The 26,614-nt window shown below is 44.9% G+C and overlaps 1 protein-coding gene across 2 annotated transcripts in view; it reads right to left on the reverse strand.

Annotated features, from left to right (window-relative positions):
* The window catches only part of GFOD1 (Gfo/Idh/MocA-like oxidoreductase domain containing 1), a 69,946-nt gene extending 45,359 nt beyond the window's left edge, over positions 1-24,587 (reverse strand). The window contains exon 1 of one of the 2 annotated variants that reach the window (XM_083824281.1): positions 24,153-24,587. In XM_083824281.1, the coding sequence (XP_083680407.1) occupies positions 24,153-24,405 (253 nt within the window). In that variant the 5' untranslated portion in view covers positions 24,406-24,587. Of the gene's footprint in view, positions 1-255; positions 394-24,152 lie in introns of those variants that run through there. The other variant, XM_083824282.1, reaches the window with a different exon arrangement.
* Between the last annotated feature and the right edge of the window lie 2,027 nt (positions 24,588-26,614).

Genomic DNA, 26,614 nt, shown 5'->3' on the forward strand with positions numbered 1-26,614 from the left:
TTCACTTTTCTTACTGGAGTAAACCACACTGGTGTAAATCCATCTTTATAACCATATAACTGCATTGATATTAGTGTTTCTGCTAGTGTAACTATTTCAGGTTTCATAGCAGCTTAACAAGGAAAAGTGAAGCCTAACTGTAGCACATTGAGTCATAATCTCACGTATAAAGGTACCAACTACACTATAGAACACCAGTACTATAGTATTTGGGGATAGCTTTGGACTGTCAGGGTAGAAAGCAATGATTCTCACCCTGCTTTTGTTCCTGTTGGTATGCTCCCACCTCCTGTACTGGGGAACCTGGATCCTCTGTAGCAAAGGTCCTGAAAGCCTGAGATGCAGAAGACATTTCTCCTGGATGAAGTATGCAGAAAATCTTCCTCATCTTCTGTGTGTTGAGAGGATGTAATCACAGCCAAGTGTGGTCCTATCTATTGTAAAATGTCAAAGGCTTAATCAACCACCAAAGGAAACTTTTTGCTTTTCCAGACGTATAAACCAAGCATAGATTAACCATCTCTGACTGTGCAAGATATTTTTAATCCAGGCTTTTAGGTGACTTAGCAGCACTGGCACAAGCCTGAATGGCATAAAGCATCAGAAGGGAATTTTACTGCAGTGTCTGCTCAAAACTACATAAGCTCTCAGTAACACTCTTCCAGCATGCGCCAGTGAAGTGGAACGAGCTTTAGCACGGTTCATTGGTCAGAATCTGAAAAAAAAAGTAAAGAACAAAGTCTGCTGAAGTTTCTCTATGTTTGTCTCACCCACTAAGGCTCCCATAACGCTCAAAAACTAAAATAATAAATAAGTGAAACTTGAAGAAAGGCTTGAGTGCATGAAAGCTTGTTTTTCCCAACTGCACCCATTGGTCAACTTTCCATAGACCTTAGATCACTTTGGACCACTAATTGTACACTGCCAAACAATCAACTCGTTTGTAGTAAATATATGGACATTGCTATGCACGTGGCTCTCCCACATGCTAATGAACTTCAGCAAATCGTATTCTTTCAAATTAGATTATTAGAATCACAGAATGACAGAATGGTTTGGGTAGGAAGGGACCTTAAAGACCACACTGTGCCAACCCCTTGCCATGGGCAGGGACACCTCCCACCAGACCAGGCTGCCCAAAGCCCCATCCAGTCTGGCCTTGAACACCTCCAGGGATTGGGTTTTCATCCTCATCCACAGCTTCCCCGGGGCAACCTGTTCCAGTGCCTCACTGCCCTTTGAGTAAAGAATTTCCTCTTAATGTCTTATCTAAATGTACCCTCTTTTAGTTTAAAGCCATTCCCCCTTGTCCTATCACTGCACTCCCTGACAGAGTCCCTCCCCAGCTTTCCTGTAGCCCCCTTTAGGTACTGGAAGGCCACTATAACGTTTCCCCACAGCATTCTCTTCTCCAGGCTGAACCACCCCAACTCCCTCAGCCCGCCCTCATAGGAGAGGTGCTCCAGCCCTCTGATTATCCTTGTGGTCTTCCTCTGGACCTGTTAGAGTACATCCATGTCCTTGTGCTGGGGGCACCAGAGCTGAACGCAGGGCTCCAGAGGTGGGGTCTCATGAGAGCAGAGCAGAGGCGGACTATCACCTCCCTCGCCCTGCTGGCCATGCTGCTTTTCATGCAGCACAGGACATGGCTGGCTTGGAATTGAGAAAGGAATTGGAATAGTCCTACCATCCCATCACCACCTCCAGTTTCTAAACTCAATTCAGCTCGCACAACAAGCCCAGCGGTATTCCCTGTATTTTAAGAATATGCTAAGCAGCACAATAACACCCTCTCTATTATCCTTGCCTATACAGGCCCCAACACATTTTAACTGAGATGTTAATTATGCTGCAACTTAAGTGGACATGTCTAAACAGGAGGAGCTGTTTTCCACATAGTTATGAATACACAACAAAATCCTACTGCAGACAGAGCAAAGCCATACTTTTAGCACTTGTGAGTTGATTACAGGAAAACCTAGCAAGTTGTCTTGGTAAGCCTGACAATTTGTAATCATTATAAGTTTTAATATATATTTTCAACTCAGTTTTCATTACTTTAAATATGTTAAAATTGTTTTCCAGCTTGACATATTTCCATGCTCAGGGCCATGTAAGCCCTCAAGACAAAACCCCATGATTTATCTCAGAACAGAACGTCACTTTTCACCATCTCATGAAGATAATGTATTTACTTCCATTCCAAACTGAGCTAGTTTGCTCCAAGGCAAACGCACTTCTGAAAATTACGTCATTTTTTGTAGTTCATCAAGCCCATTGTTTCCAAAAGTAAATAGCCGTTACCCTTGCTGATTGCGTAATCACTCTCCTTCCTTAAATCAAGGGCTTTGAAGAGAGGGGAAAGGCTGCCTGGCTCAGATAGCCTCAGTGGGAAAGAACATCCAGCCTTTGTGCTCTTGCATTTGCAGGAAGACTTGCTCTTGTTTTTATTGCAGATATGTTGTGTTTTGTTTCCCAATGAGAAGAATTATCGGAATTCAAGAGAATGAACAACCACGGTACAATCCTCCAGCAGGGTATGGAAGCTCCCACACCACTCTTGTTGGCTGTTAAATTGTCTTAAACAGCAGCCTGAGGACAGCACAAGAAGCCAGATGTCAGGAAAGAGTAAAGTTTAAGGAGAGATGTGCCCTAGGAGAGGTTGTGGATGTTGAAGTCTCTTGCTCTAGTTCCCTTCTTATACACAGGCATTAAAATTCTCCACCAGATCTCCTAGCTCCAGCCAAAAAGCTGTGCTCAGCAATGCAGACTCACCTTTTGCCTCCTCTGCTGTGGCACATCTACGTGAAGGAACACAATTCTCATTGGCAACACAGAAAAAAGTTTTTTGGCCGAGTTTAAGTCACTTGCAAAACCAGCTCCTGGTAGAACATAACTACATCTGACTTGAAAACACAGTTTTGTGGTGCTTTTAAATCACTCAAAGAGGACATTAAATCCAGTAGCCCAGGAAAACTCAGTGTTGGCTTCCCTGCTCCCACCGGAGTTAGGGCCAACGAGGCTGAGCACTGCTGACTGCTTCTGAAAAGCACATCCGAGGACCCGGTCCAATCAGGCTGCATGCACTGGACAACTCCTGTAGACTTCTATGGACTTTGGCTCCATCCCAGACCACATCAGCATCCCCCAGGCCCACATGTTTTAGTGATTTACTGCCCAAGAGCTCTCCAAGTTTTCAGTGACTCTGACTGAGCCAGAGTAAAATGTGCTGTTACTTAAGATTATTTTCATAGTGCCTCTGGTACCTTTGGGAATTAGTTCTTTTCTACTCTGAGTAGCAGTAACTGAATGAAACTGCTGCTTTCCATGGGCTACTTAAAAGACCCATGCTCTCACTTAATGAAGGGCTAGCAAGCAACAGCCACACCAGATTATGTACTCTCACAGGTTTCACACCAAGCACAGCTTAATTTATCCACAGAATTTGTGCAGTTCAGTTAACAAGTAGGCGTGTGTTGCTCCAATTACCGAGAGCCTTATGGTATGGAAGATACCCGTGCCTCTTGCACAGCCACATATTAGCAAGTGACGCTTATTCAGAAGGCTGCATGTAAACTGCAGTCCAAAGGAAAATGTCATACCTATTAATTAAACTACGAATAGATGTCTGAAAGAACTATTAGATGGCTAAGAACTTCAAACCACCAAATCCAAGAAACACCATGTAACGTGCTGCAGGGAAGGATAACCAAAGCACTGCTGGTGTACACACCCAGATGTAACTCTGCTCTACTAAAAATGTAAAAGGGTTTCTCCATTATACCAAGGATGAAGATTTTAGATAATGACATGGAGACAAAGAAAAAATAAAAAGGCTTTCACTATAATTCTTTTTTCCTGCAATCAAAACTAATTATTATTCACTAATGTTCAGAGTTCATTACCATTTGTCTCACAGTTCAGAGTCCAGTTTCAGAAGCTGTCAGGTCTGACTAACCCAGGGGAAACAGCGCCTTGCTGATAGGTACCAGAGAGGCATTAAGCTGACATATTTACAAAGACTGTGAATTATACATGAGTTTCTGTATGAACCAGACAGGTTTAGTGCACCACACATTCTTCATGTATTATATTTGGGTCTCATAACACAACAATTGCAGTTTATTGTTCTGTGAATTTAATGCTGGTGGAAGCATGAGAGTGGCATCCCCAGGGGCCCATCTGCTGCTCCTGCACAGAGCCCAGCCATGAGTTTTTCCACAGCACTCACATCAGTCCAGAAAGAGCCAAACATCTGGAAGTACAGGGAGTTTGATTTCCATGTTCAGTCAGTCCTCAGCGATCATTCTGGAGGAAAGAAATCGCCAGCTCCATACAAAAAATTATCCATACATAAAAAATTGCCATGGGTCCATATACTTTATAATGTGTTAATACGACTCGGGGAACACACTGACGTGTCCCCAGCATCCAATACAGCCATACTAGTGTTTAGCAGAATCCCATCTACGCTAGCGCTCTCAAAGTGTTCACTAAAAAAGAGCTGTATATTTAAAATACCATGTCCACCCCGGGCTTCAACATATAGCAAAATAGATGAGTTTCTTAGTGTAAAGCTTACAGATCCTCTTAGCGTGCAGTATCTAAGAAAGCTTTCTGAAAGGCCAGAATCCCCCTTCAAGGCTGTTCTGCCTCAGTGCTGTAAAATTTCAGCTTCAGTTCAGGATACAGAACAGTAAACAGTTCCTGTAAAGTGCATGACAGTCTTTAAGCAGCTGCATCCAATCACCATCCTTTTCCATCACCTCTCAAATACTGCTAGAACACCACCCACTTGAATGGCAAGAGCTGCTGCCAGACTTGAAAAAAAACAGACTGAATTCTCACTGAAGAGACGAAAAATCAGAGCTACTATCTCCTGCCTGACATGACTGTAATCAATAGGTGCAACAGGCTCCAGCATCATCCTGCAGGATGGCTTCACATGCAGCACAGTATGAAAACACATCACATCCTGCAGACCACGTACAGCAGCATGGAGTGAACGCACAACCCCTCCACAGCACAGTCATTCCAGAAGTTTTGAGAAGACACACTGCAATTTGCTTGTGCCTGCTTCTTTCATGATTCATCCAGCTCCACAACAGTAACTGCCGACATTCAGCATTGTCTTTGCAGGCCTTAATCAGTTTAAATGCCCTGATGGATCTCCATCTTCGGTATCACCCCAGAATATGGACTGTGACCACAGGCTCAGACATGCTACTGCATCATGCAGGCAGCTTCTCTGCTTTTCACAACACTATTTGGGTATGACTTACACTGGAATGCATCTTCAGGGATTATCTACCCCCAGGCTTCTCCACCATGATGATCTAGCCCTCCAACCCATTTCAATGTTATTTGCACACGATTCAAAAGATGTAAGTCATCAGTAAAAACCAATGTAATTTCAGCAAACACGCTGAAAGACAGGTATAACACACTAATGCAGAAGCCTCTAATAGAGGTAGATGTGAACCCAAAGAAGGAGAAATAAAGGACTGAAGAGGACTCATTAAGGTGTTACAAGTGGAAGTTACGTGGAAATAATGCAACTGAATTAAGAATATGGCCTGACTACAAAGCTGCCACTTCCAGTGGAGTGACCCACCTGAACTACAGCCTGGAAGGTGACAGAATCCCCACACCGAGGAAAACATTTAAAATTTGGTGAATCACAAAAATACGCTATAGGGAAAACTCTGCTGTGTGCAGGACACTGCCTAGGTGACCTCAACACTTTTGTCTATTCAAATGCCTATGAATGTATGAAGCAATAAGAGTTTGTCTATTTGAGACATAACACCAAACCTGAACAATTGTTTTCATGACAAATCCATAGCAGCTTATTCCAAAGACGTAACATGACTAGTTTTTCACGGATGCCACAATTATGCCAGCTCTCTGTTTGAACATTCCTTTTTTTTTTTTAAATGAACTGCGACATCACAAGAAAAGGCGGTCATGGGACTAAGAATATTACTGCTCACCTGTTGCAGCTAAAATACCCACTGCCACACACACAACACTAAATAAAACTTGGGAGAATAATTCAAATCACTATAAATCTGCTCTCAGTCTCATCATGGTGTTTTTAGCAGGTTTTGCTCATGGCACATTAACAGTACAACTGTTGTAACCTCAATACTTAGATGGCAAAGTAGTGGAGGATTGCAAAGACAGAAATCATCATTTTAGCATTGTTGCTGGATTAAAATCAGAGAGCAGGACAACTACCAAGGAAGCAGTCAGAAATTGAGTCTCCAGGAGTGACAAACACAGCATGAGGAAAATTGCAAGGGCCACTGACCAACTTCTGGAGTGTTTTTTTTTTGTTGGGGGGGGGGGGGGGGGGGAGGAGGTTGATTTGGCCACCTCAACTGCTCTAAGTCCATTTTCCTGTATCTACAGACTCCTCTGTGACAAGATGCTTCACAAAGGAACTGCACACAATGCCAAGTTCTTCCACAAGCTTTCCACACCAATACCACAGCTCTCAGTATGAACGAGAGCAGCCCTCTGCCCGCTGGCCAGGCGACGGTCAGCTGAGCTGTAAGATTTCAGACCCAACATCATAAGCCTGTTATTGGATTTGCTGAATTCCTGCTGGGTGAGGTATGCTTTCTGCAAGGTTATGATTCAGAAATGCAGCACTGAAGGAGGCCACAATCAACAGCTTCTAATAAAAGCTACTGTTATTTTTCTTTCCCACAAGTGAGGTAGAGGAGGTACAAGAATGAGATGTGTTTGAGCACACAGTTAGTGCACAGGTACGCTTGTGTCCAGGCAGCTTTTTCTTCTGTGCTGCTTTTCCGTGCTTCAAACTTTTGGTCCCCACTGACCATTGTATTCTAAGCACAGCATTAACAAGTCTTAAGTGAATTCAGATGGGCTTCCTGTAACTGCTCCTAAGTCCCACATAAACAGGGTTTAATCTAATTACATCAGCAGCCTCCCCTGCTCTTCACTCCACCCTACAAAGCGTACACCCTCCTCAGAGGGCCAGCCAACCAGATGAAGCAAGCACATTTCTGCACGTCCCAGTTCAGTGCTCAGCGAGTTTATGCATAATGCACACTCTGTTTGTGCAGCTCCAAGGACCCAGTTCAAATCAGCTTGTGGTCTCTGAAATCATTCTCAGCACACTTGTCCAGTCTCTTTGGTAGGCAAATTAAATTTCTAAATTGTTCATGCTCACTTCAGGCTTTCACTCCTCTCTGCTATACATAAGCTACAAGAAAGACGACATGATTCTCTGGTCATTCCAGTTCCATGCTAGTGTTACTTGACTGACTTCAGTGGATTTACTCCTTGTGTATACCACTGTGACACAGTGAGGTTCAAAGATGGTTTAATGGCATACAGGGATGTACCAGCAACTCAAAAAGGAGTCAGTAGGAGATTAAGCTGCATGTAGTATCATCAATGCCTCCTAAGCAGATGGCTGAGCAGAAGTATCAAAATCAGGGCTAAAACAGCCATTTCTTCCATGGTGTAGGGGTGGAGTGTGAAATAAGGAACAAGCAGCAGAAGAGGGAGAGGGTGAACTCATAGGGGGTGAAATGACAAAATACTCCTACACCCTGCAAAAGAATCTTTGTAAGTTCTGGCTCTCAGCCCAGAGGTTTGACCCCAGAGGGTATGGTGTCAGTAGGCCAATGCAATAGCAGAAGCAAACCTTGAAATGTAATGTCAATTTCTTCTTGTAAATCTCATCTAATCCAAAAAAAAATAAATCACATGAGAAAGACTTGGATTAAAAAAAAAAAAAACAGGAGAAGAAGAACATAGTTCAGCTATACAGAGTCATGCAAACTCTAGAAATAGCCATGTTAGGAAAAGACTAAGCTGCTTGTCAAGTCAAGCAAGCCACTGTGACAGATCCCTTAGCTCTCCATTTCAAGGCCAGGATTCAGAAACGTGCCAGCGTGTGCTTTGAGCAGGGTGAGAGATGGACAACACTCAAGTGGCCACAACTCACAAGCACAAGGTTCTCAGCAATTTTTAATCCAGCAACCACCACGCAGTTCTGAAAAAATAAAAATAAAAAATAAAAATGGAGCTGTCTTGTATCTTGTCTCCCCATCTGTGTCAATTGCAAACATCTAAGTGTCAAGTTAAACCTAAAATACTCAATTATTGCATTTTTGCCCCTTGCAGACTGACTGGCTGCATTTAAGGGCAAGTACATATCTGCAGCCTACATGATGGTATCTCACAGACCCCACGCTGACTAACACTGCAGCACTGTACCTTTTACTCTTCTTCAAGCAAAGAATCAGCCATACCCTTACAGCTGTTCCTGTTACTGTTTTTCTTTTGCTTCAAGCCATACCCTTTAATTCACAAAGCAGAAAGACTGTCCCAAGAAAAGAACTAGATGGTCTTCAAGGTCCCTTCCAACCCACGCCATTCTGTGATTCTATGACAACACTTCCTGCACAACTGAAATGCACTGCAGGTGAACCACTGCCAAAACCAGATGGCATCATAACACAGGTATGGCTAATAGATACATCCTTGTGGTGCCTCATGGGAGCTGGGTGAGATGGCTGAGCAAAGCAGATGGCAGGGCTGTGACACAGAGCTGAGGGCAGCAACCAAGACCAAGCCCTGACACAACTCTGCCCAGCACTGCTCCCTCCCCAGGGCACAGGAGGAAAGATTTGTCCTGAGAACCCAAAACAAATGCCTGGGTTTTTCAACAAATGTTCACCCACTTTCTAAACACAGGCTGAATTGTCACCAGTTGGCTGTCTACAGTGTTCTTCAACAACTGACTCATGGGAAAGACAGCTCACATACTTGAAGGGACGTTTGTCTATGTGACAAGCAGACATACCACAAGTCACTTAAAACCAAACAGACCTTACCAGGTTTGGCAGAAACTTCTGAAGTTACTCAACAATGCTCTTATCAAATATCTCATGGTTTATTGATGCTGAAGCAGATATTCATTGCCACTGTTTAATTAACAGAAGCCCGTAACTGTGCTTAACTTCTCTCTGCCTTCCTTTTCATCTAGGAAAGGTTAACTTTTCCACACTGAGCCTTTTCCCATTTTCATCCTTCACTCACCACTACAGGGATATCCTCAGTAAGCGGCTATGTTTGGTGCCCAGAGCAATTTCTGCCTGACCAGACCATGTCTTGTCAAGCCCGCACGTCGAAATTCAGCAGGGGGCCAGTGGTGCCAGGCAGGTTGCTTAATTTCTCCACTCAGTCTTGAACTGTGAAGTTTGTCTCCACAGGGAAAGAGCTTTTACAGAGTCTTTCTCTGGGAAGCTCAAGCTGGCTTGAAGACAGGACAGTAAAGGGAACTTTGTTTCATGTGTTTTGTTTTTTTTTTTTTTTTAGCACTTTCACTTCCAAGGAGGGCACATTAACTCACTGCATCTCAGTGCTGGAGATGTTGTAGCTCTCCCTGAAGCCAAGGATGTCTTCCTTCTCCTCAGGCATCCCTCCAGGTTCACCCTCTCCCAGCCCAACACAAACCCTGCTCCAGGTCCATCCTCAGCTGTCTCCCCCCCAGCTGCATCCCACCACCTGCTTCCAGAGACCCTGCAGCGCATCCTGGGAGTAGCAACTTCTGCCCCAACCTTTTGGGGTGCGGGGAGCAGCGTGCAGAGTGGCAGCAGGAACGGAAGGAGGTGGGAAACGCAGCCCACGGCTGGTGAGGGGCAGAGCAGAGCTACACCCTCCTTCCCCTTCCGTTTGCCCCAAGTCCTATCACAGCTACATTAACTTTCCTTCCCTCCTGCTCCAGCTCCCTCCCACCCCCTCTCCTACCAACCTTTATTCCTCTGGCCAAATTTGTCAGCAACACGCATCTCCCTTTTCAACTTTCTATACGCATCTCTTTTTCCATTTCTAAGCAGGGAGGTATCTCATGTTCAGGCCACAAGAACAGCCTTCCCTTCTTATCATTTCACTGAAATGCATCCTCCTCTTCCAGTCCAACATTATCTGGTGTTTCCTAGCCCTGGGTAAGGGTGGATTTTTCAAAGACCACTACACCTGTTCAGCTTGAGGCTCTACACAGAGACGGGAATGGTTTCCCACGTTAGTTCAAGGAACCTGCAGCAAGTGTCGGGCTCCTGCAAAAGGAGACAAAGGGGAGATGAGAGCCTATGTGATTTCTACCTCTAACCCAGAGCTTGGATCACTGAACAGCCCAAGCTGTCTCCCCCTGGCATATGCCTCTTTTCTTTGGCACTATTTTCAAATGAAGGTAACAAGCCAAATGCAAGATGCTGAATATAAGAAAATCACGCAGGAAGCAGCACAGTATTTTCTGGTTTGACAAAAGCTTGCTGCTGTGCAAACTGTACAGCAGTATGGCACAGACATGTCCTACTACACACTTCCTTCATGAATGCCGATCTTTATCTCATTTCCAGTTTTTGCAGCTTAACCTTAACTCCAAGACAAAACCTGGCAATTAAAGTATCAGCCATAAAGCAAACACCAACACACACCACCACAAACATCAAACATATTCGTTTAAAAAACTCAGTCTGGCCTTTATTTTCTAATCTCACTGAAGTCCCAGAACAATGCAACTGAATGGGTTTGGCTTTCCATTTTGTGTAATGCTGTGTTCAGTAGAAGACCAGTTTTGGGGGGGACTTTTGGACAAAACAAAAATTGCTGGAAATCAAGCAGCTTCAAACAGATGACTTTCTGCCAGTAGCAAATCAAAAGACTCTCAAGTCTTCTGATTTCAGGCACACAGAAGCTCTTCTGGGGTCATGACTGGGAGTCCTGACACACTCCCAGTAACAGTCAAGCTCTAGGCAGGCAAACTTGGAATATCTGGAAAGACTAAAAATTTCAGTGGAGACAATGAGTTCTCCAGAGCTGCAGACCTATTAGGATTTGACCTTTAAAGCATTTCTGCCGGAGTCCTCCTGGATGCCTCTCACCAACTAAGAGTCATCTCTGCACTGATGACTAGCAACACCTGCCTCTATTCCCCTGCTTTTCACCAAAAGAGACAGGGACAAGCTGCCTACGGGTCAACGGGCCCTATGGATCTATCCCACCCAAGCAGACCAACTCCTTCCTATACTTAACCAGAAATACCCACTGCCGTACTGAGGCAGTCCGCAAGAGGAGGAGGTCCAAAGCTCAAACCCATGGCATGACAGGCCACAGTCATTCTCCCTTCAGCACTTAAAAGTATAAAGCACACCTCCAGTAATTAGAAGTCATTTTCACACCGAGCTGAATGAGTCTATGATCAGAAAACACTGAGTTGTTTTTTTTTTTTTTTTTTACCAGGATAACACAGGAGCAGTCATACACAAATACCATTCCAAATACCTTTCCAGGAAGGAAAGAGGCAGTAGAGGACAGTCTCCCCCTTTCACATACTCTTCCTTACACTGTTCAAAATCCTCAAGGATGACAGCATGCAACATGCTGAGCCAAGGACTGGCAATACTTGATGACCCTCACTCCTCCTGCCCTAACCCAAGCTACGTCTCACTTTCTGGAAGCATCCTGCAACCTAATGTTGCCTGCAATCGTTCGCCATTGAACATGCTTTGAATCATGGGGCTCTGACACCAGCAGCTATTGGAGGCACTGCCAGTCAACCAGCTGCTGTATAACTCCTCGTTGGAGCTCTGAAAAAGCACAGAAGGAGAAGGTTATTTTCACAACTCTACATTAAGAGCTGTGGGACCTATGAAACAAGGAACAAGATTCCCACAGATTCCTGGCACCAGCTGCCCAAAGTGTTCTCCAGCTGCTCTAGCTCTTCGTAATTTAATCCCAAACACTGGTAGAGCAAAGAAGAACAAATGCATAAATATTTTCATGGGAGACAGCCTGAGTTGCATTGCCGCACCGGTAGATACAAGTATGAACATCATATATTAGATTGTTCTAGAAAACCCAGAGGGAAATCTCTGATTATTCCACACAAGTTGTGTTTCTGGCTTGTATGCCTGAAGAGCAACAGACGAGTTGAAAGTTGTTTAAATCCTACTAAGATGAATATTTGACTGTAAATACCTCATTTTGACTTATGGCCCCGAACTTCCACCACCTTGTACCCTGTGAAGCAATTCACAGCTACTTGGATGCTGAAGACAAAAAGAAACAAGATCCAAGATCAACAGCTCCTGTAATTTCAAACGAACTTTTCTCCAACTTTCTTACATACATCATGTAAGGGATATCGTTTCCCACATCATCCGTGGTATTTTAATCAATATCCTAACTAGTGCCCACCTCAATCCAACTCACATAGTCTTGTAATTACAAGTTTAGAGACAGGACAGCACAGCTGTATTAAATTAAAACTGAGACTCATGGTGCAGTTTTCCAGTCAGGGGTACAAAGACTCTGTCTTAGTCTGAAGCTCATTTTCTGACTTTCCTTCCTCTGTGGTCATCTTCCTTCAAGAAACTACACCCACTCTTTGCTGCCAGCAAATGCAAGTAGCGCAATATCCACTCTTCTAATTTCCCTAATAATAGTTTCAGGCCCTAACAGGTTTTACAGGAATAAAAGAGTAGATAAAGGAAAAAAAGACAGAAAAGAGAGACCACAAAGTTACGCATATTACTAGAGGTATGTATTTTCTGAAAAACACTCAACTGCAAACTCACGTATCTTTATTTGTCAGCAGGACTTGCAGAGAGGATCACGTTCTGCTTTTCCTGCATTAATAGTCACAGTGACTTCACAGGCCTCACGCTGCAGCACAAAACCATCCCAAGTGCTTTCTAAACAGATTTTGATACACATAAGAATATGCACGTTTGCACTTGTTATGATCACAAGAATATCATCCATGTAATCTGATCAGTTCCTACATGCAGAGTTTCCAGCACCACACAATGCAGATGCAATTTAGGCTAGCCTACTTAGATCAGAAAGTTAGTTATAAAAACCCAGAAGTATTGGTCACAATCGTGCTGGTCCTGAGCTGCAGTGCAAACACCCAACACTGACAAGCAGGAAACTTTCAGCATGTGCGCATGATGGGAGGATTCTGGAAATACACAGTCCTCTCAAATACAGAGTGGAAGGCATGTACTGCCTTGGCAAAATACGTTATTTAGCAGCAAAAAACGAACAAACCAACCAAACATTTTTTTATGTTACTAAATTAACCCTACAGCTTAAATACTTCCCGTACAATTAATTTTCTTCTTTTCAGTGAAAGGATACAAAAGAGGAATTCAACCCCAAAGCAAGCAAAAGCCTCAAAATCCACTTCTTCCCCCTATTCATTAAATTGCAGTGTTCACAAAGTCAGTTAATATTGCACTTGCAGTGCATTTAAGATGCTTCAGTGGTACTTTTAATGTTTTGCCAAAATCAGATTCAAGGGGTAGAGCATCACCCCACAGTTTTCCTTCAAGCACCAATTGCTGGGAATGTTTGTAACCACTCTGCCTGTTTACTGACCCAATGAAATGCACTGACATGCAGGTGTAGCCAGAGAGGGAAATGCCTTGCATGTGGCTCTTTGCAACCCAATTCCATCTGGTGCAAACTCTTTGTAAGCACAGTTACAACATGTGGAGGCTTCGGTAACTACCAGCACTCTGCTGGTTTTTGCCCAGCACCCTCAGATTGTTGTGCCCAAACCACAAGGCCCTGGGCATGCAGCCTTGAAAGACTGGACAGGACTGAAAAATGCCAAGACCTGATATTAAACATCTTTGTACATTTGAACACTGCTCAACAGCAGTTGCAAATCTGAACTTGTTCACGTTGGCTTAAGACAATGCTCAAGGTTGTACTTGCAAACAACATTACGTACGTGTATGCTATTGTCTGTCTTCCAAAAAAAACAGCTCCTCCCAGTAGTTCTGAAAGGCCCGACACGTTTGCTAAAGAAAAGGTCTTCCCTGCATGCAGAGAGTCATAACATATACCAAAGAGAAACTCCGTACTTCATTAAAAATAAATACACAAACCTCACAGCTGCTGAGCCATCACTGTTCATAGCAAGCTGGCTTAATAAGATTTTTGTAGCATCTGTTGAATAAAGGCCCAACACTGGGAAAATGATTACTTTCAATAACAACCTGCAGAATATTCAGTGCCAGACACAATCCTACAACCGAACACAGTCACAGATCACTAAATGCCAGCTGCAAATCTTCCCCATCGAAGGAAGTCTCTACAAAATTCCTGTAGTTTCTTCAAAAGCTGCCCCACACACATTAAAATGGGACAGCAACAAGAGAAGCACTGACCTTATTTTCAACCTTTAGGGGTGTTCGCTGATGAAAAACTCAACATGAGCTGGCAACACGTGCTTGCAGCACGGAAAGCCAACTGAATCTTGGGCTTGCACGCAAGTGAGATGGCTCATGAGCATGTAAGACTTTCCTCATTTTAGGCACACAATGGATCAAAACACTCTTTCCTAAAAATTAATGATGGAGTCTAGCAAAAATTACAGCCCGTCTTAACACTTCAGGTCCTTGGTCCTCTCAAACTATGGAGCAGTCACAGACCATGTACAAACGTACTTTGGCTAGTCTAGCAAAGTAGAATGTCATCTGCACAAACAGAGCATCTCATGACACTGATTTTTAAGCAGAATTCTTCAGCAACATGAGTAACGAGCTCTGCCCATGCGTCAAGGATACAAAACTCAGGACACCTTTGCCTATATTTGGACAATGTTTTATCTTGTTTCCACAAGCTAATCTCAGGGAGTACAGTTAGCCCTCTGCCTTAGAAATGAGTCTTTATCAGAGCATCTCATCTTGTTTAACAATGAAGCGTCTTTCACAACCTTGAAATTTCAAGTTCCTTCAAAGCAAGTAACATGTCACAAAAGAGTTCAGCAAGTCCTGTCACGCTCATTCACCCACTGAGTTTCAGAGGCTGTGGCTAACATTTCTCTGCTCCAAATACTGGAGGTGTGACACACACCTCTGCTCCAAATACTGGCCATCTTATTTTTTACTCCTACAGAAATGCCACCATAACATGTTCTACAAGCACAACCATATTGAGCTGTGGAATTGCACAGATGTAGCTATGTTTTTTGTTGTTGTTGTTATTGTTGAACTAGTGCAAAAGAAGTTTGCAAGCAAATTCCTACTTATGTGAATTATTATGCCTGACAAACATTCCCTGTAAGGAATCAGGGATTTTGTCTTCAAGGAGACTACTGAAGTAAGCAAAAATTTGCAGAACTGTGTCCCAAGACTGCCACCAATCACTTCTTAAGTGGACACATGCCTTTGCTCAGAGGACACAGTTCTGCAAGGCCAGCCTTCCCTCCCTGCTGCGTGGTTAGATTTTTCTTTCAGACCCACCATGGGTTCTCTGTAACATCAACTCTTTCCTTTGATCCAGCAGAGTTTTACTTGCATTCAAAATGGAGTAAGCAGGATTAGAATCTGAGCTATTAAATACATCTTTCACAGACGTGTTTCTGCCATTTATTTTAATGTACAGGAGCTTGGCTAGCATTGTGGATACCTAATCACTTTCCAGATGTTCTCTAAGCAATTTTGTCTCCTCTTTCCTACCCTCGCATAAACCAGTAACAACTGCATTGTGTCTTATAGACTGAGGAAGTGAAGGAATGGGAGGGACTTCCAGGAATTTTTAATTTAAATATTTTTCACCTGAATGTTATTTAATTTTTATGCATATCTATCTACATATGTGTGCATAACACAGACATAAATAGATACCAAGAGAAGAAATTGAATGCTTGGTCTAGCCTTCTGTTTCACATTTTTAAGCAATGTCACTTCAGCACAGCAAGGATAAGTACTATTTTATGGTTCTCTGTCCTTGCTTGACTCTATTTGGATTTTGAAAAGCTCTCTATATTAAGGCTTCTCATTAGCTGTGTGAAGCCCAGTACCCTAGAGACAGTATTTAATTCAACTATGACCTGCCTTCTGGGCATTTCCTGGCAAATAATGACCAGATGGAAGCACTAGAGGCTGCCAAACATTCACTGCAAGGAAGTGCCAAAACAAGGGTCTTTATTACTGATAAAAGCTATGGAAACATCAGAATGCAAAACAAAGCTGCTACCTTTTTTTCACCCCCATCTGCTTCACTAAAGCTGTGATTGCTGCCGTGATGGAATTGAAGGCACCGGTTTTTATCCTGGCGTTGCACTCTAGCACAGTAGCAAATGGCCAAAATAATTTTGCTCCCTGTGTTAAATCATTATGTTTATTCTTATATTACTACCAATCGTTAGACCCATTTACTTGCCTCATTTGAAAGTTCCTCAGACCATGTTCTCATTTTCTGTGCTCATCACTATGCTCAGACTTAGGAGTCACGCCTGATAAATAACTTTCAACATTAGCCCTGGCTGTGCTGAAATGAAGGCTGCTCCTTCCAGCAGAGAAGAGGGGGGTATACCCTCATTCTCTCCCATGATCCTGTCCACGATGATACCATAAAATTCCTGTTAGCCTGTGGATCAGATTGCAGACCTGCGTCCGATGTAAAATCTGTATTTCTGCTACCCTGGATGCCAGTTCCACTGCAGCTACTGGAGGCACCCGTGGTGCTCAAGGATAGAGAACAACTTTTCAGCTTTGTTATGTTTACAATCACCACGTGCAATGCTGGAGGGATAATGGTGTTCAGCACCAGTTTTGCAGTAGAGTGAACCCTGTTCTTCATCGTCATATTCTTAGTGCAGCCACACTGCACTATATAGCCTGAACAAACACAGGAAAAAATTATAAACCCTTTGGGGGCTATTGCTCAAAGGCCTCCAAATTCACAGCAACCCAAAAGCCAAACTGTTTTCCTCCCAATGTCCACAAGAATAAACCACCTAAACTGATGCATCATCAGCCTTTATATGGAGTACAGCTCATAGAATCACAGAATATCCTGAGCTTGAAGGGACCCACAAGCATTATACAATCTAACTCCTGGCTCCCTGCTAGGCTACCTAAAAATCAAACCATATGTCTGAGAGCATTGTCCAAACACTTCTTGAACTCCAGCAGGGTCGGTGCTGTGACCGCTGCCCTGTCCCAGTGCCCGACCACCATCTCAGTACAGAACCTTTCCCTAACACCCAGCCTGACCCTCCCCTGTCCCAGCCCCATGACGTTCCCTCGACTCCTGTCGCTGTCCCCAGAGAGCAGAGCTCAGCGCCTGCCCCTCCGCTCCCCTCATGAGGGAGCTGCAGGCTGCCATGAGGCCTACCCTCCGCCTGCTCTGCGCTGAACAAACCAAGCTGTTGTGACTTCAGCTGCTCCTCATACATTTTCCCCTCTAGATCCTTTACTATCTTTGTTGCAGTCCTTTGGACATTCTCTAATAGTTTTATGTCCTGCTTATACTGTGGCACCCCAAACTGTACACAGTGCTCGAGGTGAGTCTGCACCACAGAGTAGAGCGAGACAACCCCTTCCCTCAACCAGCCAGCAATGTTGTGCTCGATGAACCCAGGACACGTCTGGCCCTTTTGGCTGTCAGGGCAAGCTGCTGGCTCATATTCAACTTGCCACTGACCAGAACCCTCCGATCCCATTCTAAGGGGCTGCTCCTCCTGCTTCTCATCCCCGAGTCTGTATGTACATCCAGGGTTGCCCTGTCCCAGGTGCAGAATCCAGCACTTGTTAAATTTCATGCAGTTGGTGATTGCCCAGTCCTCTAATTTATCTAGATCTCATTGCGAGGCCTCTCCACCCTGAAGGGAGTCAACAGCTCCTCCTAATTTTGTATCATCTGCAAACTTACTTGGTGTGCATCTGAGTCCTGCATACAGATAATTTTTAAAAGCTGGCCCTAAAATGTACCAGTATAGTGATAGGTGGACCACACCAGCAGGATGCTACACATGTATATACAACCAACAATTTGCACCTACATAGGAAAGGGAGTAACCGTTATGCCTGTAGAGCAGCATTCACACCAGATGGACTTCTAATGGCCATGCAGCAATTATTAAAGAAATCGTAACCCTCGCAGTCATAATTATACTGGTACAAAATCCATGTGCAGACCAGGCCTTAAATCAATTTGGGGAACCTACACAAGGGATTGTTCCTGTTTAATTATATAGCTATTTAAATCAATTTGTTTAAATCAAGACTTAAGACCTGAAATCATTTTCTGTAGGGACGGTGGTTTTGTTACATGCATGCATGCTGACCTTGTAAATTAAGTCTCTGACTTTGACAGCTCACTCATATGAGCTACAGGCTTATTGTATGAATAATAAACAAAACACACTAGGGTAATGCTTCTGCTTTGGTGGTTTGAGGAAACCAGAACAATTCTAAGCAGCTATGGACAATGCTGTGGCAAACTGATAACAGTGAAGGGTGGTGGTGTACTGCAGCAGCCCACAGAAAATACCAGTCCCAGCTGCCTTAGAAATTTAACTCCATTTTAATCCTCAGGACTTTGCCACCATTACTGCTAACTGGGCAAAATCTACCATACTCACAGAGAAAAGGACAGTAAGTTGCAATAGGCCTCAGCACAACTTACCTAGCTCTCAAATAAGCAGACAGTACAATGCGTTTAGGCTCAGCTACCCATGCCTGGAGTCACGTTGCAAATCTCTTGTTATGTTGAGCCAGTCCTAAGCCTAAGAGGGCTTGGATGATGGGAGCAACACTGGGAAGCTTGGCAACTCCGTGATTTTATTCACCCAGCATATTTTCCTTTCTCTGCATTCATCTACACATTCTTTCTTAAATCTTCTATTTAACATTGTCCTGAAGCTCAAAACAACAGAGGCAGGACCAAGTCCTTCATCTGCAGAGCTCTCACTCAAGAGAAGTCCCTCATCCTTGACTTACACCACCCACCACTACAAGTCCCAAAGCCCAGCAACATAAAAGAAAATCACTGAGATAAGGGCGTGGGGAGGGACCAGATAACTCAATACCCCAGCAAGTGCTACGGTGGCCACTACTGATCAGAGAAGAGGCACAAAGCCAAGCGAATAAGAAAAATAATAATAAAAGATCTGTTTTCTGCTGTTTTCTTTGTTATAGGGCTCCATCAGCAAGGGACACAATAATTTACTCCAGAAGTTAAACACTTACAATATTTAGCCCCGGCACAGCTGTAGCTGTATAAACATATCTTCTCATAAAAGAAAACCACGTTACACATTTTCTGCTTGTTCAACAGCATCCACAATACCACGGTCCCTGCAGTGCACTCTGCAGACATGATTGCACGATCCTCTTTTAACAGAACTGGAATAAGCATACCTTTTTCTGTAACTTTAATTAAATGTGAAAAACACTAAGCTACCACTTGAATAAAGCTGGTTTACACCTTTAGTTTCAATTTTGTTAGCAGTCTTTAGCTTAGAAAAGCAACTAAGCTAACTAAACTCTTTACTTAGTACTGCAAACCAAAAATGGCTCACCCAAAAAATGAATCATACAACCTGCTGCCTGTGTGATAGCTACTCTACAGATTGTGCCAGTATGAGAAATCCAAGAGGTGATCCTCACTAACACAGCTGTGCCAACAGGTACGTATGTTTACACTAGTACAAGCACGCTTTTAGCACTAATAACTGCTTTGTTCATAGGAGATGGTTTTGCTATTTCCAGCCCTTTCCTAGCTAAGGCTACTTCCTTCAGATAGATCTTTGCCAGCCATACCAGCAGCTGTGCCTAGAAGAGCTACATCACTCTTTCAGCCATTTTCAACACCAAACCAAGATACGATGGCATTGCTAATGCTCCTGTGCTGCTGTTAGCACTGACAAGGATGCTCTGGAAGGACATGTGATGGAAATAGCTCTAGTGTCTGCTAATCTCCAAACAGCAGACAGCACGAAAAATAGTTGTACTTGCCACCACTGCTAACACCAATGTAAGGCCTGAATAGTGAGAGACGAGTAGTGTTCAAAGAGCAGAAGAACAGATAGCAGCCTCAAGACCTTGCCTACAAAAAAAAAAAAAAGTCCCCTTTCAAAGAAGAAAAAAAAGTCTGATTTCTCATCAAAATATTACCATGCTGACTATGGGCTGTCTAATGAAGCCTGACAAATCAAACACTGGCAATTCCAGATGTTACCACAGCCGTCCCCTCATCTGCTGAAGGTCAGAGCCCCAGCAGTGGAGCAGATGAAAGCAGGGTGCCCATGCACCCCGCATTGCTGGTCAAAGGTAGAAGCATGGCTGAGGACTTAGGCAGGCATTTGTTTCAGCCAAGACAGCTACAGGGCATGGTACTCTCTGACAGATCCTCACCTGGTTTAATGCAAGCACTTCGATTGCAGCTGGCTGCTCCTTAGTCTAGGTAAATTTGGATGCGTTACTGCAGTACAAGTTCAGCACCCCAGTCCACTCCATGCTGGGCATCCAGCCTACACTACTGCCACAACAACTGAACTGGCATTTATTTTCATGAAATACAAGCAGAACAAGACAATTGGGAAAAAAAGGAGAAGTGTCTTTGATTTGAAGGCCAGGAAGGAAACAAGTTTATACCCAATCCCACAGCATCTCAGGAGGAGTTTTACAGGAACAGCACTGGAATTAAAGGTCTGCTGTACAGAGAGAAAAGGGCAAAGAAAGAGCTGGACTATCCTCTGCATTTTTTTTTTTTAATGCACATGGTCATCACTCAAGTGGGATGAAGGCTTGCAGCTGACTGCCAGCACGGTCTTTGGAGTCACTTTCTCATGTATGCCATGTGCAAAAAAGGCATTGTAGCCTTTCCTAGCTCTGCAGACTAAAGATACTGACTAAAGATACTGCTCATGACACTTCATCTGACTTTTTCTTTTGCAATAAGATGTCCATAATTCACATTTAATATGCTGCAAAGTCATCTGCACAAGAGCTCATTCTGCTCAATGTCACTGCTGGTAGGTCAAATTTAAACTCAGTATTGCAGGACAAACATCGCATTACTATTAATAATAAATAATTGTGGTAGTATTTTACCTTAATAGAGCATCTTATCGCTTTACAAAATCTGGACCACAAAAGCAGGTCCACAGCTAGAATCCTGCAACCTCTTAATGATTTGTATAGGTGCAAAGGAATGAGCAAATGAATTACAGATTACGTCAGATCTGTGGATTACTTCACTGTAGCCGATGATCCTCCCACTTCAGGGGGAGGTCCAGCATTTCAACATGGGGCTCTTGCGAACACCTTCCTGACAACAGGCCTGTACTGCTTGCCTGCATAATGGGACAGTGAGGATCCCAGCAGCACAATTTATGTTCCTCTCTAAATGAAGATGCTCCCTCGTGACCACAATCAAGTATAGAAGCACCAGTCAGCAAACAAATTTAAGGGATCTTAAGAGGAACAAACTCTGGTGGACAGGGAAAGTCATATCCTGCCTGCACAGTCCACAGGTAAAAAGGGCTCCTACCTGGCACTACTATGATAAAAACATTTCAAAAAATAACACTGTGTAGACACAGCTGTGAATAGGTACAGTGAATATTCAGGACATAACTTAGCATTTCTGCCCATAACTTAAGATGAGACAGGAAGCACAACCACAGTCAACAGGGTAACATCTCCAGAGACATGCTTGAAGAACATCTGGCATTTGGTTCTCCCCAAAAGCAAAACATTTGCTCCCCAGAAACATTTACATGAACCTCAGGAATAAATTCTCTTCAGTTGAGTTGACTTAAGCACCAATGCAACCAGAAGCACAGAAATGGCTGCAACTTCCCCTAAAACTTAAAGATGAAATACCATCAAGGACTTCTCAGGACCACCTGCAGCAAACCATTTCACGTGATGCAGCAGCTATTTAGCCATACAGAGCAAGTTTCAGTCAGGATCTGAAGTCGTATTTAATTGAACAGGGGCAGAGGGAGAGATTATGCTGAGAAATTTCACGTGTTGACAATTTTGCATGAGGTGAATCAGTGACACTGTACCATCTGAACCAGGACCTCTTCAGATGCTAAACACAAGTAAGGATCCTGGTGACACATTTTATCTTTGCTTGCAAACACATCCCCCATTCCTGGTCAGGCTTGGGACCCAGCTGTATTGCTGATGCACACAGGCATGGGAAAAGCAGACCACTGGTGGCAAGCACACCAAATGTTTCTACTCAGTGAGAGGAGAAAAAACACCCTTACTCAAACACTCAGACTGTTTTCTACGCTCATCCAAATGCGCACCCAAATGTTTCTCGACCACCAAGCAGCAAGTCAGCTGGGACATCAGCTTTGCATTATGCAAGCACCTAGCTGTCACAACTACAGGGAATTAGAACAAACAGCAATACACAGAGTAACTCCTAGCAAGCTGGACAGACCAGAGGCAGGAAAGAGAAAGGCTCCGATAGCCCCATCTTGTAAAAGCAAACAGGAATTAGATTCCTTTCACAGAGAAGCAGCAGAGAACACCAGTGCCTTTCACATAAAATGCCACAGGTTTTACTTTTGCTTTGGGTCATTGTCCAAAACAGCCCCTCGTTTCAGGTTCTCTCTTGAACTTGCCCAGCACTGGTCTAGCTGCTAAGCACTGCAGAACAGAGCCAGACCCAGCTCGGGAACATGTTTCTAACAGAGGCGAGCAGAAGATGCTAGAGGAAAAGTTAACGTGCCAAGTTTAAAGCCCTATTTCCCCCCATTTTCTACCTCTCAGCTTCCAGGAAGGGATATTTTGGGAACTTCCTCAGCTAGGGTTGTTACTCACACTTTGGTGTTTTAGCAGCATGCCTAAAACATATTTACAAGCAGCAATACCTGCCTACATACCTGACATGGTAGTGAAAACAAAGCAACTGCGTGCTTCCTGTGGCATTGTCCAAGCCCACACACACAGCTGCATGGACACCTGCTCGGCCCCACTGCTACCTTCAGCACCCGAAATAGGCCAGCGAGCTGAAAGGGCTGAAAATTCACCATGCAAACACAGGCACACGATGGAGACACCAGCAGCTGCTTCCCTGTGCTCTTTCTTTTTGATAATGAAACCGCCCCACATGAAAATAGAGCTCTGGGCAACAAGTCACTTTAAAAAGTAAAATACAGGTTAGAAAATAAAATTAAAAAAAAAAAAAAGAATTGGGCCCTGTGTCCTCCCAGGCCAGATATGCCTCTGTCCACACGTAACCCAGACCAGGGTGTATCAACAAATTATCCACACCTTTCTTCAGTCTTTTCTGCTGCAATGCAGGACATAATTTTCAGTCCTCCTGAAGCCTCACCCTGTGAGTAAAACCTTCGGTTTCTCTGCCCATGTGCTATCACTAGCTGCCATACCATGCCTCTTGTGCGAGACCCCAAGAGAAAAACAAACAAACCAAAAAAAACAAGTTTGTTTGCTTTTTTTTTTTTAAAGAAAAAAAGACCCCCGTTCTTTCCTTATGATAGAAACTAATGTTTTTCCAGCTTTTGTTTTCCTCAACAAAGGAGGGACAGCATTGCCCCTCCTTACCAGAGGATTTTGAACCCTTCCCACTTGATGAATGCATTGCACTCCTCCCCTCGAAATGTCAAATCCAGGGGCTTAAAGCAAAACCATCACTCCCTGGTTCGCCGGTTCCAGAGGCATGAAGCACAAAGCAGGACCGGGAGAAGGAGCCGGGAGCTGTGAGGTACTCCTCTCAGCAGTTCGGGAACTGCCACTCTTGTCCCTTGCTTGTATCTGTGTCAACACACAAGAACTTTCATTTTTGCAGATCCAGTGCTTAAATTCAGAAATCAAGCAGTAAGAAAAATCACCTCTGAAATAGCTGGGGGAAAGAGGTGCCGATCAGTCTGGATATAATAATCCTTTGAGTATGCACTCTAAAAAAACGTTGTGCATGGCGTGTTATAGCGTGATTAATCGCTATTTTATGATTACCCCATGTGTTTTGGCCCATATTCTACTACCCGTAAGGCATACAACTGGCCAACGTTGGGGGTCAGGAGGGACCCCAATGGAGTGGCGATGATGGGGATGTGTGCGTGGCGCAGTACCACCTTCCTTTTGTTGTTCATCATCCCTCTTTCCCTCGCAGCCTGCTGCTCGCAGGTTGCATCAGCGAGCCCCCAGCAGCACCTCTCCCAAACCCCCGACTCCCCCATCCGCAACACCCAGCGGGGCACAAAGCACCCGGATCCCCTCGTGCGCGGCAATGCCGGTTTTTTTTGTTTTTTTTTTTGGGTGTGGGGGGGGGTTTCTCCGCTTTGCTCCTTCCCCCCCTCCCCCCCAAGAGGAGCTCACCCAGCGTCTTGACGGCCACCTGGCGGGTGAGCGGCGGCGGCAGGTTGATGCACACCAGGTCGACGTCGTGGTGCAGCAGCACCTCGTCGATGCGGCTGGTGTGGAAGGGCACGCTCAGCTCCCCGGCCAGCTCCTCCGCCTCCTCGGCCGTGCGGCCCCACAGCGCCTTCACGGCGAAGCCCTCCGCCTGCAGCAGCGGCACGATCACCCGCGCCGTCAGCCCGGTGCCGAACACCCCCACGCCAGGCAGCATGGCGACGGGACGGGACGGGACGGAACGAGCCCTCAGCACCCTGCCGCCGCTGCTCCGGGCGAAGGGGGACGCAGCCCCCGCTGACTGCGGCCGGCAGCGGGCCCCGGCGCCCCCCGGTGCCTCAGCTGCGCGGCGGCCGCCGCCATGTCGCAAGAGGCGGGGGGGGGGGGGAGAAGAGGGAGGGGGGGCTCAGCGCCGCGCCCCCGCCATGTCGAGCACAGCCGCCCGCGGGAGGGGAAGGGAGGGAGGTTGGGGGGAGGGAGGGAGAGGGAAGAAGGCGGAGGCGCAACCCCGCCTCCAGCCGGGCTTTGCCCCGCCCCCGCCTCTCCATTGGCTACTGCTCCCTCGTGGCTCCGCCCCTCTGGTGCCCTTGGAGGCTGAGGGCGCGCGGAGGGCTCGTCAGGGTTCCTCAGGCTCCTAGAGCCCCCGGCATTCTTTAGGGAGCGCCTGCATTTTCGCAGGGACGCTGACTCTCCCCAAAATGAAGAGGTTTCTGCTGCCTCCCCAGGAGGAATGTGCTGTAGTGTCCTCCTCATAGAATCATAGAATCATTAAGGTTGGAAAAGACTCCCAAGATCATCTGGTCCAACCATCTCCCTACCACCAATGTCACCCACTACCATGTCCCTCGGCACTACGTCCAACCTTTCCTTGAACACCGCCAGGGACAGTGACTCCGCCACCTCCCTGGGCAACCTGTTCCAATGCCTGACTGCTCTTTCTGTGAAGAAATGTCTCCTAATTTCCAAACTGTACCTCTCTGGTGCCACGTGAGGCCATTCCCTCTAGTCCTATCACTCATCACCTGTGAGAAGAGGTTGACCCCCAGCTCCCCACACCTTCCTTTCAGGTAGCTGTAGGGAGCAATAAGGTCTCACCTGAGCTTGCTCTTCTCCAGACTGAACAACCCCAGTTCCCACAGCCGCTTCTCACAGGACTTGCATTCCAGGTTCTTCACCAGCTTTGTAGCCCTTCTCTGGACACACTCCAAGGCCTTGATGTCCTTGTAGTGAGGGGCCCAAAACTGAACAGAGTACTCGAGTTGTGGCCTCACCAGAGCAGAGTACAGGGGGACAATCACTTCCCTGTTCCTGCTGGCTACACTATTCCTGATACTATTCCTGATGCTAGTCCTTGTTTGTAGGCTGCTCATAAAAGCCCCCCCCCCAAAAAAAGTCATAGATAGGTGAAGGTTTGCCTGGCTGCTTGCAAAAATCGACCAAAAGTCACCAGTCTACAGGTCTGGAGGAGATAGGTGAAGGCCCAACAGAAATTGGTGTCATATTCCTATTTGTAATTATAGACTTTTCATTATTTTAGTGAGGACAAGTTTATGAAGATCTATATCAAGTTACTGTCTGGAAAAATTTTCAGTAAGGCAATTGAAATGGGAATTGAGGACTAGGGAATGAAATTATTACACTCTGCCAAGTCTATCATTTTCCCAGAGAGAATTTTTGCTTCCTTTACTTTTCAATTTTATTTATTTATTTATTTATTATTTATTTATTTTCAAGTTAGGGTAACATAGTTTTGCAGAGTTACACTGAGCAAGCAGCACCTAGCCTGGAGAACCCCAGTTAGCCAAGCCAACCCCAGAAAAGGTGACAACTCCCAATCTGAACTGGGGCTGCATTTCCCCCATGTGCTGCTGGGACTCGTGGGCATCCCCATGCCAGTTTGTGCTGGAGAAAGGTGTGATTATTGCTCAATTAACTGCATGAAACAGGGCAACCACCCTATATTTGCTTGTCCCTGTGAGCACCCAGAAGGGCTGAGGGAAGCCAGTGCAGGATTATTTTGAGTAACATTGACTGTGTCCTCTCTGAAATACACACAACTGCCAAGATCGGTGACGGCAGAATCTGTGCTCACATCCACAGCACTGCTTGTACTGGCTGCTTTCTGCTGACTTTACTATCAAATCCAGGCAAGATTTTTATTTATTTATTTATTTATTTGTGCAAAGCAGGAGAGGTTAAGGCAGCACCAAAGTGCTCTGCTTTGAAAGCACGTCTAACCAGAACTGAGGCTTCATGGGCTGCATGTATTCCAGGAACCTTGAAGCCTCCAGTGTTTCGTATATCTTCAATATCTTTCCATTTCTAAGTCTGCCAGTCTCGTCAAGAGAGCCAGCATTTCGTTCTTATGGTTGCTACAGCTTCCTTCGAGGAATACATATGCACATGGACTTCTGTGACAGACGATA

Source organism: Anser anser (genome assembly GCF_964211835.1).
Source record: "Anser anser genome assembly, chromosome: 2".
Lineage (NCBI taxonomy): Eukaryota > Metazoa > Chordata > Aves > Anseriformes > Anatidae > Anser > Anser anser.